The 17,163-nt window shown below is 35.5% G+C and overlaps 1 protein-coding gene across 1 annotated transcript in view; it reads right to left on the reverse strand.

The window, feature by feature from the left end:
* Window positions 1-17,163, reverse strand: part of LOC149806397 (uncharacterized) — a 72,352-nt gene that overhangs the window by 9,390 nt on the left and 45,799 nt on the right. Inside the window, exons 6-7 of the mRNA XM_089964248.1 lie at window positions 8,134-8,270; window positions 3,124-3,289 (exon numbers count right to left, since the gene is read on the reverse strand). Coding sequence (XP_089820374.1) covers window positions 3,124-3,289; window positions 8,134-8,270 — 303 coding nt within the window. The remainder of the gene's footprint in view (window positions 1-3,123; window positions 3,290-8,133; window positions 8,271-17,163) is intronic.

Below are 17,163 nucleotides of genomic sequence, written 5' to 3' on the forward strand. Positions count from 1 at the left end.
TACAATGAGCCCTTACCAAGATATGGGTTAGTAGAGGGTGCTGCTCCAAACAGCAGGAAGCATGACTCACTCTGTCTTTCCTGATGTGAGAGGGTGCTGCTCCTCCTGAGGGTGGGTACAATTTGCTGCTCCTCTCTTTTTTAAAGGGCATTACATGCTCTCTGGGAATGGTGCTGCTATACTCTCTTGGGAAAGTACTACTCACTTCACACCTGTTTAAACCTTGCATCGAATAGGGGCCCACTAATTCTAGAATCCTCAAATTAAATTTGCATAATCATTCTCTGAGACCCAAGGAACTTAGAGAAAGAGAACCCATCAAAACCTCTGACAAAGACAAGGATAACCTTCTACCTTGCTTGGTAGATTTGCTGACTCTCCATGAGATCTCATACTTTGTCAGACCAAAGGCTACAAAATTGACAGCCATCTGTTATCTGACAGTGCATACAGGATACACAAGCTGGCTGTGTCCCAGGGTGATTTGAGTGGCCACACATACCCAGACTTTAATTAGACATTGTTCCTGAAATAAAGATGGTGAAAGAAGGTTTCATATACAAAAATGTTTTAAGTTAGATTATGCAGCAGGTAAAGGACTAAGTCTAGGGAAATATACTTTATGCAGCAAAATAAATTGCCAAGACAAACACCACTTGTATGGAACAAGTCTAGAGATACCATCAAGTGAACTTAATTAAACATCGATCAAAATCGATCAGGATATAGACCTGAAGTTCACAAAGATTATTTATCACACAAGACAACCATTCACTTGCTGATCCAAATAAGTGGTGCCTAATCTTCTCTGTGTGAACACTGTTGAGCCTTTCAAATATGGCAACCAAAAAATAAATGAAGATGCTTTTTTTTCATACATGCCTGGCATTTATTCTGTGCTCACTTATCCAGGGCTGGTCCAGTATTCTGGAAGATTCTGGTTTGCAATGATGGGAGCACAGAATTTCATCATTTTGTTGGTTATTTTCCTCCTAGAAAAGTACTTAAGCTATGCAGTATCCACAGGTATTGTATTATTGATATTAAATTGCATATTAATGCAGAAGGATGAGTCCCAAACTGTATATAGTGTGGGAAATACATGTCAACAGCAGACTAGCAGGAATCAGCAACTGTAGGTGGTGGTATGAAATCCATCTGAAGTAGATTTGGAGGAATCACCAGCTGTTGATGGAACTGTGTGAAATATATATAATGAGCAATACCAGTCATCTGCAACTGCAGGATGTGTTCAGTGAAATCCATATCAACAGTATTAGGAAGCGACCCCAAGTGGAAATGAGGTAAAACGTGTGAAATCCAAATCAACTGAAGCAGTCCTCTACTAAAGGTGTCATTATATAATGTTAGGCTTGCACCATAACATACATAAACATAAGGGGTTAGGATGACATACATTTCCTATATGAGAAGTGCTCCATAGAATAACTGTTAGACTTTACATTTACTATGTGATTTGTGCTCCTTAAATTGTCAGTGAGGACTTACATTTGCTATATGATGAGTAGTACTCTACTGAATAACTGTGAGGACATGTATCTACTATATGATGAGTAGTACTCCTTTGACTGACTGTGAGGACATGTATCTACTATATGATGAGTACTACTCCTTTGACTGACTGTGAGGACATGTATCTACTATATGATGAGTAGTACTCCTTTGACTGTGTGGACATGTATCTACTATATGATGAGTAGTACTCCTTTGGCTGACTGTGAGGACATGTATCTGCTATATGATGAGTACTACTCCTTTAACTGACTGTTAGGACATGTATCTGCTAAATGATGAGTAGTACTCCTTTGACTGTGTGGACATGTATCTACTATATGATGAGTACTACTCCTTTGACTGACTGTGAGGACATGTATCTGCTATATGATGAGTACTACTCCTTTAACTGACTGTTAGGACATGTATCTACTATATGATGAGTAGTACTCCTTTGACTGTGAGGACATGTATCTACTATATGATGAGTAGTACTCCTTTGACTGACTGTGAGGACATGTATCTGCTATATGATGAGTAGTACTCCTTTGACTGTGTGGACATGTATCTACTATATGATGAGTAGTACTCCTTTGGCTGACTGTGAGGACATGTATCTGCTATATGATGAGTACTACTCCTTTAACTGACTGTTAGGACATGTATCTACTATATGATGAGTAGTACTCCTTTGACTGTGAGGACATGTATCTACTATATGATGAGTAGTACTCCTTTGACTGACTGTGAGGACATGTATCTACTATATGATGAGTAGTACTCCTTTGACTGTGTGGACATGTATCTACTATATGATGAGTACTACTCCTTTGACTGACTGTGAGGACATGTATCTGCTATATGATGAGTACTACTCCTTTAACTGACTGTTAGGACATGTATCTGCTAAATGATGAGTAGTACTCCTTTGACTGTGTGGACATGTATCTACTATATGATGAGTACTACTCCTTTGACTGACTGTGAGGACATGTATCTGCTATATGATGAGTAGTACTCCTTTGACTGTGTGGACATGTATCTGCTATATGATGAGTACTACTCCTTTGACTGACTGTGAGGACATGTATCTGCTATATGATGAATAGTACTCCTTTGACTGTGTGGACATGTATCTACTATATGATGAGTACTACTCCTTTGACTGACTGTTAGGACATGTATCTGCTAAATGATGAGTAGTACTCCTTTGACTGTGTGGACATGTATCTACTATATGATGAGTACTACTCCTTTGACTGACTGTGAGGACGTGTATCTACTATATGAAAGTCATGCTGTTTAGAATGACTGTGTGGAAATACAAATGCGATATGATGAGTAGTACTTCTTTGAATGAACGTGAGGACATGTATCTGCTATATGACAAGTTGTGCTCCTTAGAATGACTGTGTGGAAATACAAATGAGTATGTACTTCTTGGAATGAATGCACCTGTCAGATTTCATGACTGATGAAATTATGCTATAGGTAAAAACTGACTCAAATAACAATAACATTATTACAGTCAGAAAACTTATACTTTGACTCCTATGCTTCCAAGACAAGGTAACATGTATATTTAAAGTAAAACATTAATATACGTACCAGACGACCAGGTTTTTTCTGTCATGATGCTGATGGCCTCACTGGCATACCCATCGTACTCGGGATACACAGTGAAATTGAATGTGTATTTTGTGTATGGTAGAAGTCCACATACAATGCGGTTTACATAATAGTCCTTTTTAACAACAAAGTATCTCACAATTTCCTGTAAAAATCAGAATGATATAAAGATGCATGAAATCTGAAATAAGATAAAAAGTGGGTCTAATATCACACCTGGTTTATGATTCTCAGATGAATACATAAGATGGCTTTATTTCTTCTATTTCTAACGTTTCACTCTAGAGTTTAGCATTATTAAAGAAGAGGTACCTCACTGACTTTTGCCAATGGAAATTATTTTTACAAAAAGTGAAATGTGTAGATCCTAGAGTTGATTAAAAGAATCAAAGTTTTGTTTATTTTGGTATCTGAATGATGGGGTTGATCTAGGAGGACACAGGTAGGCATTCTTATGAGGTGTATTAATAATCAAAGACTGCATGGCTTTTTCAGAAGTACAAATATGATTTTAACAATAACCTTTTGGGCCCACATCCCTAAAATTGTTAATTTATATCGCAAAATGAACACTTTGGCAAATTTTTTTCTATAGAAAGGTTTATGATTTCTGATCTCTTTATCAGTCAACATTCATGTACATGTAATGTGTCTTGCAATTATTTTCAGAGTTCTCTTTATAGCAGATTAAAAGAATGATGTTACAGCTTATAAAATTTTGTGTACAGTGCAAACAAAAAACATGTCACATCACTTTGTTCTTGCTTTGTAACAATGTTGGCATTTTTGTAGCAGTACTAGTAGCCGAGTTGCTGCTGCTGTGTTCTTTTGTATCAAACAACAGTTATGTTAGAAAAAGTCCATAATATGTAACTGAATATCGGCAGTCAACATGTGTACCTTTTTATTCATCAGAAATGATGGATAATAATAATCCTGACGGCTACTTATAGGTATCATTGAAATATAAATACCTTTTGGTTATTTAAATAAAAATACTTTTTGATTATACAGCACTTTTAGTCAGATTCACAGTCAATTAAAAATTTGTTCTGATCTAAACGATATGAATCTTTGGAAACCAATGTTTTTTTAGTAAAATATGTTTCTTTGAGAATACTTACCAAATCATAATACCTTAGTAGAATTACTACTACCTCACAAATCCAGCCCTCCCAGGTTAAAAACCTTTTGCTGGAGGTCAGGCAAAGTGTTCTCCCCTTGGCACAGGGATTGGTGCCAAATAATGCTCCTGATATGGATTTTATAGTGGGGAGGCTGGGAGGGTGTATGTGTATTATGATTTGGTAAGTATTCTCGAAGAAACATATTTTACTAGAAAAAAATTAGTTTATTCTTTAAATATATTACCCAATCATAATACCATAGGAGAATAGGTAAGAGGCAGTTGGAGGTACATCCCTTTACCTTGGAGATGTGATTTCTGGTCCCCTAAGGTATTTGAGGCAGTTTCAATGTGACCAGACTGGAAAAAGCTCCATCTGCTTGGCAGGGGCTTGGAAATGTGAAAATTGGAAGTGGAAGTCATGAAGCTGTTTTTCATGAAGCTCTCAGATGACCTGGAAAGGTGACCTTTTGTGCCATGGCTATAGATCATACCAAATCGAGTTGAGCCCTTTGGGAAGAAAGAGCTCTGAGATATAAATTAAAGAATATCAACTTTAATCTCCATCCCATTGCCTGGATAATGTTGGTCAGAGAACAGTTCTGGTCGAATGCTATGCTTGTGGCAACTGCTCTAACCTCATGAGCCAAAATGCATAACAAATTGATTGAGCTGGGGATATATCTAGATATGCTGAGTGAACAATATACTTAATCAAGTGTGGAAGATCTGTGCGATATATCTTCCTGTTCATGTGGAGAAGTAAAATCCAGATATCAACCCCCTTCTAACTCTTTCACTAAGTTGTAGAATATGCTCTGTGGACATACCTGTGACCTTGTTGGCTGCTTTGCAAATCTCTCCGCTGTACCAGAGACTGAGATTATAGAAGTAATAGAAAGTAGACTCCTCCATAGTTAATTTCACTAGAACTGTAGACCCAGCAGGTGATGTAGAGAATAGAGGAGAGAAGTCCTATGAGATTGGGCAGGGACATTCACTTCAATCCTGGAAGGCAGAGGTTCGCTCATCCAAGTAAGAGCTAGTAATGAAGAAGGAAACTGAATGCCAGTTATAGTGTCATTTATAGAGGAAGGTAGTGAAATTTACATTTCCTGAAATACCTGCAGAATAGATGGAGAAGAATTTTGATAATGGTGGCCCACTACACTTGCAGCGCTTACGAGTCAGATCCTGTTATTTCTAACATGATAAGGAGAGTATCTTAGAAGGCAGATGCTTGAGGGAGCTTGAAGAGACATTTAAAAAAAACAGAGGTCCCAAAATGGACATCGTATGCTAGAAATGTTTGAGATACTCTGCAGTAAGATAGATCGAGCATTGTCTGCAGGAATTGTCTATTCATGAACAGCTTGGCTGCACTATGCAAAGTCATGAAACTGGACAAGTTCATTTCTTGCTGATGCTGTTATGATTGAATTGTGGTTGTGGCACCTTATGATCCAAGTTATATGGTCAAATATGATCATGGAAGAACATGACCATCTTGGCTGGCATGATAATGTCCAATTCCTGAGGTTGGGATGTGGTAAGAGATGTTTGATCCACATTTCCAGTCCAAACTTCTGATCAGAGAGACTGTAAATGATGCTTGTTTCTGCTCTGCATCTTGCTGCCTTAATGTGTGCAATTTGTCCCCCAAGTTATGGCTTGACTTCTGTCATTAATATGTAAGTCCAACATTTAGCCAAAGGGTGACAACCGAGAAACTACACATGTTGAGTGGTTGCCAACTGGTCTAGCCCCTGGTCTAAATATGCAAAACAAAATAGAGAAGACCCTTTATAATGCAGTGTGGTGAGTGTCCTGTTTTATGAGCAAGTGAGTATCCATGCAGAGTTACCAACAAATATAACTACCTGTAAAGGGATGTGCATGACCTGTACAGGTATATTTGAGCATAGCTATGCACATTTAGAAAGTGGATGCTGAATATTCAATTCTAGCAGAATAACCCATAGGCATATGAATTTGACTGCCTGTACAAGTAGAATCGTTGGAACATCATTATAGTACTTACGTGTGTGAAAAGGAAGAAAAAAGAATCACTTTATTTACAGGTAACGCAAAGGAAGGTCAAAGGATTGCCTATACAGATAAACATCATTCAAGCATCACCTATAGTAGCATGTTTGAGCACGATGCGACTGAGTAAACCATGTGTAGAAAGCTTACCTGTAATTGTCTGGCCAGAGTGGAACCAATACAGTAATATAAACAAGTTTCTATATTACACATTAGAAACGCCTGCACATAAAAAAATGAAATGAAGCACTGTTATTAGATACTTACAAAGCAGATGTGACAATAGGAGACAAATTTACCTGATGGAAAAGGCTCGATGATATTGTATACAGGTAAAATCAAGAAAGTGTCACATATACCACCATGAATTATTGCTAATAGATGACATTATGAGGGCAACAAATGAGGACAATGAAGTGTCAATATATTTTAAAATCATTTCACAATACTACATGTTGGAATAGCTCAATGATTGCCTTTACAGGTAAGTTTGGTGCACCTGACTTTATACACAGGGTGAGTGCAGAGCTATACCATTTGCTGTTTTACCTGAAAATTAGTGATAGCACATGAGCTTATAAAGTGTGAAGTGTCTGGGTATAATATAATTTACAATACTACATCTAGGCAGGCTCAGAGACAGAAGTGACAAGTAAAATCAAGCTTGGTACCTGGATCCTTAAATAATGCATGGATATAGAAAACTCAACCGTACGTACATGTTTACAGTGGAGTTACACATAAATTAAAAGTCTTCAATCAGCACTAGAGATTTGCTTGCACATAAAAAATAATTATAGCCCAAACCTAATGTGCAGCCGCATAGGCTACCCGTGCAAGTACTAAGATGTGTGATGATGACAAAGTGTTAGAAAATATTAAAAACTGAACTTTACTGGTATAGGAGAGAAAAAAAGTTTTAAATATTGATGGAGTAGACATTCCTTAGAAGTTGATGGAGTAGACCTTTCTTAGAAGTAAAAAACTCCAATTTGTAATGGTATATCTTATAAGGAAATTCCGACTTTTGCCAGGTTTCTCGTGGCAAGAGCATGCTTCTTGGCATTAGTGGAAGTCGTAACTGAGATATTCTTGGGGTTTGGTACCAAGCTATATACTAAGGGGAGATCACTCTGTCCAACCACCACCTAGGCTGGCAAATCACTTAGCTTTTCAGCTAAATGTTTTTAAACTAGGAGGGTTGGATTTGCAAAGTAGTAGTAATATTCATTCTCATAAGGTATTATGAATGGGTTAACATATTAAAGAAGAAGCATTTACCAAGCAAACTCAAGTCAACAAACTTAGATTAGTGGATTAGTGGACACTATTAAAAAGTATATTCCCTTTCCAATAAAAACCATGCAATAGAATGTCATAAAAACATGTTTAAGCTTATGTTATGTAAATTCCTTTAAAAAGTCATTCTACATTTTATAGACCACACGAGGTGTGTCTCATGAAACACTGCTAGCTCAGAGCATTGACATTTTCACTTCCTAAAAGTCAGAAGAACACTGATGATTTCAACAACAAAATTTGAAAGTTACTCTTCCAGCAATATATCCACATTCCAATTTTCATGACTGTAAATAAAATGGGTATGAGATAATTAGGGTATAATGAATGAATGAACAAACAAATGAATACATCAATGAATGGGCAAAATACTATATTCCTTCCAAAACTGATTGGTGAGAAGATTCTAAAGCCTCTAGAGTGCTTATAAGTAAATGTAGATAGATTGAAGTGATGCACAGCACGTTATGCTGGGCCAAATCGAATCCACTCACTTAGTCGTGACAACTGATACATACCTTTGGGTCTTGCCATTCGGATTCGTATACGACATTGACATTCTTCTTGCGATGACGCTTTACATTAGTCCAGTTAAGTAAAATACAACTTGAGTTCAATATTTCATAGACAACAGTCTCTAGTGGTGGAGGTTTGACTGCAATTAGAATTTCAAGTCTTAATTGATGATTAAACTGAAATAGCTTTGATATATTGAGTACTCAGTACAAATCTACAAATATCGGAACTGTAGATATGCTTTCTTTAAGTTATTCATTTCATCAGCACCAATACACCCCTCCCCACTCTGAAATCCTCTACACATAAACGAAAGTCTCATCAACAATATACAAACCAGTAAAGAGATAGTTCTGACTGTCAATCAAACTGTTCACATTAACCTGTACAAAATTGGCATCGAGTTCATTGTGTCATTACACATTACTATCCACTACATTTCCTCACAAACATGAGACAAGGATTGATTACTTTCTTATTGTATTGCAGAGGAATTTAAAAGATTATGCAGAAAATCCCAGAAAATTTATCAGCAAAATGGTTTGCCATTGTGCTTGGGGCACATACGATGCATAGTGTTATTATTATGAACAGATTCAAGAGGGATTTTATAAAAAAAGTCCTCAAACCAAACACCAACATGTAAATACTCTGCACTGGAAGTGATACATTATTTATAATCATATTTCATATATAAATACACGAAACTGTTTTTAAATAATGATATTATGTGTTGTGCTTGTGAAAATATTGAATACAATTTTATGCTTAGGTTTAAACTGTATCTATTAGTTCAGTCATAATAGTACATGTAATAAAGAAAATGGTTGTATACATGTCGTTTAATTTTTTTCTTTTTATTACCTTATGGGTTTTTAAACTTCTATTTGGAATATTGGAATCATATGCCATTATTATTTCCTACCCTTTTAAGAAATTATGATAAATGATTGTTTTACATATATCTGATATAATTTAATTTTACTAGTTTATCCATAATACCCTTATGAAATGTTTAACTTGAGGTTGCATGTTAATGTTGCATTAAGAACATAAAACAGTCCCCTGAATCACTCAACTAACTTTGTATAAACAATTTATTTATTTTGTGACTTGAATATTTGTTTTCCTAAATGTAATTAAATCATTATTTGTAGATCAAATTAAAAGTACTTTTTTTATTCTTATATGACAATTATACATGTACGATATAAATTTAATAAGTGCAAATGCATAACAAAGGCTTTATTTTAAATTATTTAAATAACACTAAATCCATACTATACATTCTGATGATTAATAAATATACCTAACTTTGAAAGAACAAAAAGATTTTGTTATTTTGTCTTCTTTTTCATCATACTGTCTTCTTGCAGTTTGTCAGGATGATCGTTCTTCCTTATAAATTGCCAGCAATGTGTTTCAAATTTGACCGGATTTTCAAAAATCTTAATTTCATGCATATATCCTTATGTGTGTTATAGTAATTGAAGTCTTTGTTTAACACACAATATTGTAATCAGGTAGGAAAGTTTCAGAAATATTATCACGAATGTTTTGCAATCAATCTGTTGCTGATGTTACTGGATCCTCCATTTTCTTGATAGCTTGTGTGCCAGAGCAACAGTAACTACATGTAAGTGAGCTGATCTTATCATTTGACATTTGGAATTATACAGAGGAAAATGGCACAGTCATTCAAGCCAAATAATTAGGTAACAGTGGCCTATTTTTGGTATGAATGAGTTATTCTACTTCAAATGCATTATCATTGCAATTTTTATGAGTGTAGGCGAAACAGGGTCCTAGATATTGAGGATAATATAACAGAAAATATAACAATCACTCAAGTATAAAAATTTGGTTACAGTCACCTGCTTTTGGCATCACTGAATTACTCTCCTTCAGACGCCTCCACACGCTAAGTGAAGGTTAAAGAGGGTATAAAATAATGAAGCTATAACAAATGGATAGGTGAAAACAAAAGTCAATCAAATGTGCAAATAAGGTGACAATAAACTAGTTTTTATATTGTAGAATTACACAGTTTACCTTGATATACAGCCACATTGCAATTTTCTTAAGTGTATTGAAAGTGAGGTTGAAGATACCAAGGATGTAATAAACAACTCAACAAACTCACTCAAACATAAATGTATGGTCACAATAAGCAATCTTTGGTATGGATGAGTTCATCCCATGATGCATCCCCATACCAAAGTTCACTAGTGTAGGTGAAATAGGGTCCACGATAATGAGGATGTAATGAATAAATTTGCTGATAATTCAAAAATAACTCAAGAAAATTGGGTAAACTGACCCAGTTTTTGGCATGGTTGTCAGTTATGTGTAATGAGATTTTCTAGTATCCACATGACAATTTTCACAAGTAATGGTGAAGTAGGACCCAAGATGTAGCGGGCATAACTGTTGGACAAATCTAAATTCAAAAGTTACTCAAAAACAAAACTGGAGTCAATCTGACCTAATGTTGGTATCATACAGTCTGGCTGAATTACTTTCTTTGAGCTTTTCTTAAATACCAGCTTTCATGACCGTAGGTGAAATAGAGCCCAGGATACTGGTGTGTAACAAAGAGCTGAAAATACAAGTCATTAATGTGTGAAAATAAGGTGTCACTGACCAAGTTTTTATGTTTCACTTACTAAAGCTGTGATTTTATCAACAAACTAATTTTCACAAATGTAGGTAAAATAATATCTAATATATTGAGGGTGGAACAAAAAAAACCCCAAAAATAGTTAAGCATGACTGAGTTAATTTATTTGGAATGTATCTACATTATACACTCACTTATACGTTGATGATTTTTACTGAAAATTCTATTCATACAGAGTAGAATTCATCATACAAGCTTAACATAAAAAATTGCATTATATATAGTGTGTAATATTGGAAACTCCAGATGTTTGCAGTGTGTATAAAACAGTGTTTGGTCAAATATTTGTATATTACATGTCACTGTTCCTATCCAGAAATAAATATGAGGCAATCACTGTTTTTATTCATTTCATTACAATATTCATAACATAATAATTGTATCAGCATTTATTTGGACCTTAAATAATTTCAAAATATTAGTAACTTCCTATGGCTCCATTTTAAAGAAGTAATAATAACAAGATTTTCACTGTGTGAGTGTGTGTGTGTTTGACTTGGATTTTTAATGTAGCTTTAACAACTGTTCAGTCATATAGCTATGCTGTCTGCTATGTGGCAGTTCTTTAGTAGTGCCTAGCACTGGAGCATCATGCCACAGACGTGTAGTATGATGTCCCACTCAGTCACATTCTGACACCAGGCCAACCAGTCCTAACACTAATCTCTTAATGCTGAACACCATGCCAGAAAGCTGCTAAGTACCATTTTTATAAGTCTATGAATGCTGGGGTTCGAATCTGCATCCAAGAAGGATGATCTAACCACTTTGGCCACCAAGAGAGTCAACAAGATTTTCATGATGGAGGTGATGGTGGCCATATTGGATATTAGCCTGGCACCATTTGCATTTATGACCAACTAGGTATCACAAGTCGTTTGGTGAAAGCACAATACTGATATGACCCACTATCTAAAGATCCAACCATAACAAGAATGAAGTCAGATTGTTACCATTTTCATTTAACGAACCAGACATCAAAGAAGTCTTTTCAATGAATTCCCATGCTGATATGACCATTTATTCAAGAGAAGTGATAACAAGATTTTCAAGAAGGATACAACATGATGGTCAAATGGGATATCAGATCAACACCATTTTTATTTTGGACCAACTACACATCTGACGAAGTCTTCTTGTGAAAACCCCAGATTGATATGATTTTATGTTCCATAGGATTAGCGATGAAAAGATTGTCTAGATGGCCAGTGTCATGGCCATATTGGTCATCACATTAATACTGTTTTCATTTAGGGCCAATATGATAGCCATATTGGTCATTACATTAGTACTATTTTCATTTAGGGTTAACTAGACATCATAAGAAGTCTTTTAATGAAAACCCAATCCATTCAGATGGATAGCAATAATAAGATTTTCAAGATGGCCACCATTACAGCAATATTGTGAGCTGACCATATCACAAAGCACTAAGCAATCTTACATCATATCGTAAAACCATGAAATATGCAAACTATCTCCCAAACTTTATATCATGTTAATTTTACCTATTTTATTATAGTCTTATAAAAATTCTTTTGAAAGATAAAGTTATAATTAACATACACTGCCTTTAACCCAAAATCAAAATTGCATAATATTGTTTTTAACATTAAGTTTACAGCTGCAACTATAAATTTGTAAACTACAGAGGCACATGTCTTTCATACAAATTAAAATTATAATTCAATTTTTTTTCTCAATAAATAGGTTTGTCATTCTTTGGAATTAAGTCTGGAAGTGTTTCAAAAGAAAAGCATATTTGGCCATTTTTTGGCATTAAAAGCAAGAAATTAAAAACAATCCACATAATGTACAGTTATTGGCATAGAAAATAAGAAATGCCATACAATAATGCACAATACATCTCATGATACATAATGGCAAATGTTCAAGGCACTCTGACAAAGTAATACAAGCAACTGTTAAACTCTTTCACCAAACATAGCAAACCTCCAAATATTTAGGAATTTCAGATGTTGCCTAGCTAGCTTAGATTTCAGAAATACTTTTTTGGAACTAAATTTATAAACTTTGACATGGTTTTTAAAAGTATGTTGGTACTGGAGCAAAGTCAATATTAGATGAGAAAATGACACAATTACTTGTACACAAATGTCCATAAAGATGTAAAAAAAACCCTCTAAATTCTAAACGCCACCTCCATATTCTGATGAGCAACGGCTGACTCTCTCTACTGCTGACTGATAACATAGAAACAGAGGTCTCCTGTCCCCAGACCTATGATGGGACCGCCATTGACTGATGACCAGTTCCCATGATCTGATGGAAGAGGCCACAACAAATTTAAGTATTATTATTATTATTATTGGAGCCAAAATGATGTGGCCCTTCATTCTCAGGAAGGTACAGTTTTCCACAGGACACTGACCTTAAAATGGAGCTGCTCATTCCTATGGGGGTGGGGAGAGCAGTGCAACTCACGCTCTGGTGAATATTCTCTCTTGGTAGAGACCCATGTTTAATCCTTCACAAGAACTATTCACATTGGATCTAGCATCACCTGGGATCCTTGTGCCTTATGAGACTTCCAAACCATGGATGGCTTAGAACATGCTTGTCCCACAGGGGCATTATTCTTCCAATAACCAGAAAAGATCCAGACCCTTCCTTTGAATGGAAGAGATCATCCAAAGAAGATGAAGAGGAAGACTGGTTGTGTTATCCTTTATTATGAATGCAGGAACTTTCCATTAAGTCCCACAATAGATCAAACAACCATTCATGTATGTTCATGTATGTTGGTAGACATGGATCGCAGGTGGGGACTATTACCAGGTAGTCTATACTGGAATAATGATTGTAAATATTCAGGAGCACTATTATGGGATATCCTGTACATTAATTTGGCTTTTCTCAAACAGATTCGGTCTTTAATAGGTAATATTTTTAACCTACCAGCTAAATTTTCCTTGCTTTCTTTCTGGATTGATATAAGCCCAAATGCTCTTTTTTGATAATGTGCCAGCTTTGCTATGTTTTTATCATTTGAATTACCCCATACTGTTTCACAGTAGTCTAAATAGGGTTTTATGTAACTGTTATAGAATAGTTTTCTGTGCCTTTCAGGGAGAAAATGTCTTATCCTACTGAGAAGCCATAAACTTGAATTGACTTTTTTTACTGATATGTTTGATATGTTCAGTTCATGATAGGTTATTATCTACCAGAACACCAAGTAGTCTATCATGACAGGCCATCTGCAAATTTTTATCCTTCCATGTCAGACATAGTTCATCACTTGTGATCAAGATTTGTCCTTTTTTGCCATGTTGAGATAAGTAATATTTTAGTTTTACCAGTATTTACCACCATGCCATTGCATGTGCACCAGTTGTCCAGTTTGTTTAGGAAATTCTGTAAAGAAATTTCAAGTTCACGCTTTGTGATTTGGATGTCTGACAATGTTGTGTTATTTGCATAGAGATCTGTAGATGATATTGAGTCTCTTAGTAAAAGTGGTAGGTCATTACTAAATAAAATGAATAGTAATGGACCTAGAACTGAGCCTTGTGGTACTCCATATCTAACTGTTCCAGGTTCAGACAGAACATTATTTATGTAAACATGTTGAGTTCTCTCACTTAAATATGAAGTAAACCATCTAATTGTTCTTTCATCACACTGGTAGATTTTCAGTTTCTTCAAAAGGATTTCATGATCCACCATGTCAAAAGCTTTCCTGAAATCTACAAATACAGATATTATTCTACCTTGGTCAAGTGCTTGAAGCCATTTATCAGTTATGGAGATCAAGGCAATCTCACAGGAATGTAACAGCAAGTGATTGGTTAAATATGACATTAATGAGTCATGGACATGTTTTTCAATCAATTTTGACAAGTTTGGTAGTATTGAGATTGGTCGGTAGTTATCAGCGTCATCCTTAGAACCAGATTTGTGAATAGGAGTTACTTTTGCAGTTTTCCATATTTTAGGGACAGATGAGGTTGCCATACTTAAATTGATTATGAATGTTATGGCAGAAGATTTAATGAGTCGTGGACCAATCTGATCAAGTCCTGTAGCTTTCTTGGTATCAAGTTCACTGAGACATCTTTTTTTGATAATGGTGCGACAGAGAAACAATAATACCACCTTAGAGATTTTGCTGCTGCAGAACTTTTCAGTTCATTAAAGTTGTTTTCTATCACTGGTGCTTTTAACTTTGTGGTAATGTTGGTAAAAAATCACTGAAAACATTTGCAATGTCAGTGTCATCAGTGACTATATAATAATATGGTGTCATTTACCAGAAGTGAGTGAATTTTATTTGTCTGATCTTTGTGTGTTCCTCCAGTGAGTTCATGGAAGACTTTCCAAATGGAGTTTGTCTTGCTCTTTTTGTTTTCAAGCAATGATTGATAATAAGTTTCTTTAGCTTTTTTAATCATACTTGTTATTTTATTTCTCCATACTTTAGATTGTGCATGGTTTCCCATAGCCTTGAATTGGTGTCGTGTTTTCATAAGCATTTAGGATTTCAGTAGTAAGTCAATTAGGTTGAATTTCATTCTTTACTCTATGTACTTTCAGTGGTGCATGCTTAGAGACTACATCCATGAATAAGTGAGTCCACACCCTCAGAACTTCATATATGTCATCCAAATTTTGGATCATATTCCATGGAACTTTATATAGGTCATTGAGAAATTGTTCATCATTAAAATTTTTGAACGATCTGTAAGTGATGTTTTGTGTGTAATTTTCTTAATTTTTTTGTATTTAACCTTTCTTGTCAAAAAAGTAAAATAGTGGTCACTAAGACCAACATTCAGTACATTAACACAAGTCACAATGTCTGGTAGATTGGTATAAATGTGATCAATAAGAATGCTTGATTTTTCTGTTACCCTTGTAGGCTCATTTACCAGCTGGACTAGGCCTAATGATTCAATAAATTCCATCCAGTTGTTCCTTATTTGAGTATTGAGAAGGTCCTTATTTATATCTCCGAGTATATATGTTTCTTTCTCCTGTACTAGAACATTTTACATTTGTTTCAAAAAACTATCATTCCAAATTGCTTTGGAGGAAGATGGCCTATAAATGAAACCAACTAGGAATGATTCTGCATTATTTTGAAACATTTCCACCCAGATACTCTCAATTTCATGTGACTCCAAGTCAAGTTGCCTTTCTGCATTTACATTTTCCTTAATGTATACAACAAGATCATGTAGCTTGGACATGGGATTATCCATCCTAGAGAGGTCAGCAATTTAATAATGGCAGGTATGATAGTAGTGAATAGGGGCACTAGAGCGACAATGGGAATTAGCATTAAAAACACCCCTGGGCAAATATAGCCACAATGGAAATTTAACATGGAGAAAAATCATGGGCAAATATAGCGACAAGGGAAATTAACATGGAGAAAAAAAATCGTGGGCCACTCTAGCGACAAGGGAATTGAACATGGGGGGAATAAAGTGTGGGTCTATCTAGGGACAAGGGGGAATTGAATATGGGATTTTTTTTTTTTTTTTTTTTTAAATTTTTTTTTAAATTTAAAAAAGGGGTAGGCAATGGAAAGTCATTCTCTTTTCGAGAAATGTGGGTGGCCCTGAAAAGGGCCTTTGGGTTTTTCTTCTTCTGCTTCTAACTCCTTAACTTCTTCCACCATCCTCTTATTTTTTCCATCATTCCTTTCTTCTTCTTCTTTTCTGTTTCTGGCATCCAGTCCGGGTGACCCATGGCTCGGAACTTCTCTTGTATTTTCATCCAGTTAGCATTTAGTTTCTCTAGTTCTTCCTTTTTCTTTCTATTTTCTTCTTCTTTTCTTTCCTTTGACCACTTTTCTTTGATCTTCTTGACCTCTTCGGTCAGCACATTCCTCATTACTTCTTCCGCTTTCTTAAGCTTGTCTAAGCCCCACTTCACAAAAGACCAATCTGTCCATTCTACAATGTCTTCTAAAAAACACCTTACACTCGTCACATAAACTATCGCTTCTTTCAACTTACCCACTTTCACATACAGTGGGTTAATTAAACCTCTGATTCTCTTCTCCTCATCCTCTATCATTTCTTTCACAATATCGATGGCTAAGTGGAGGCTGGTTACTTGTCTTGAGACGAAGTCTTTTGTCACTGCATGCCTCCATTCCTGTTCAAGCCTTTCTGCTACATTCAATCCATCCACCATCCAATACCAACTTCCCATAAGGTTGTTATACAAAGCTGAAGCTGCTGGCATCTTCTTGTTTGCTTATTCCGTAGAATGGGCTCCAATAGCAAACACTGTTAGTTTTATACTTAAAGCGCGGACGTGATTGAAAACATCCCCCTAAGACATAAAATTAATCTTACCTAGATCATGACCAAACAAC

This window comes from Sinohyriopsis cumingii, chromosome 1 (genome assembly GCF_028554795.1).
Source record: "Sinohyriopsis cumingii isolate HCF-2022 chromosome 1, ASM2855479v2, whole genome shotgun sequence".
In the NCBI taxonomy this organism is placed as follows: domain Eukaryota; kingdom Metazoa; phylum Mollusca; class Bivalvia; order Unionida; family Unionidae; genus Sinohyriopsis; species Sinohyriopsis cumingii.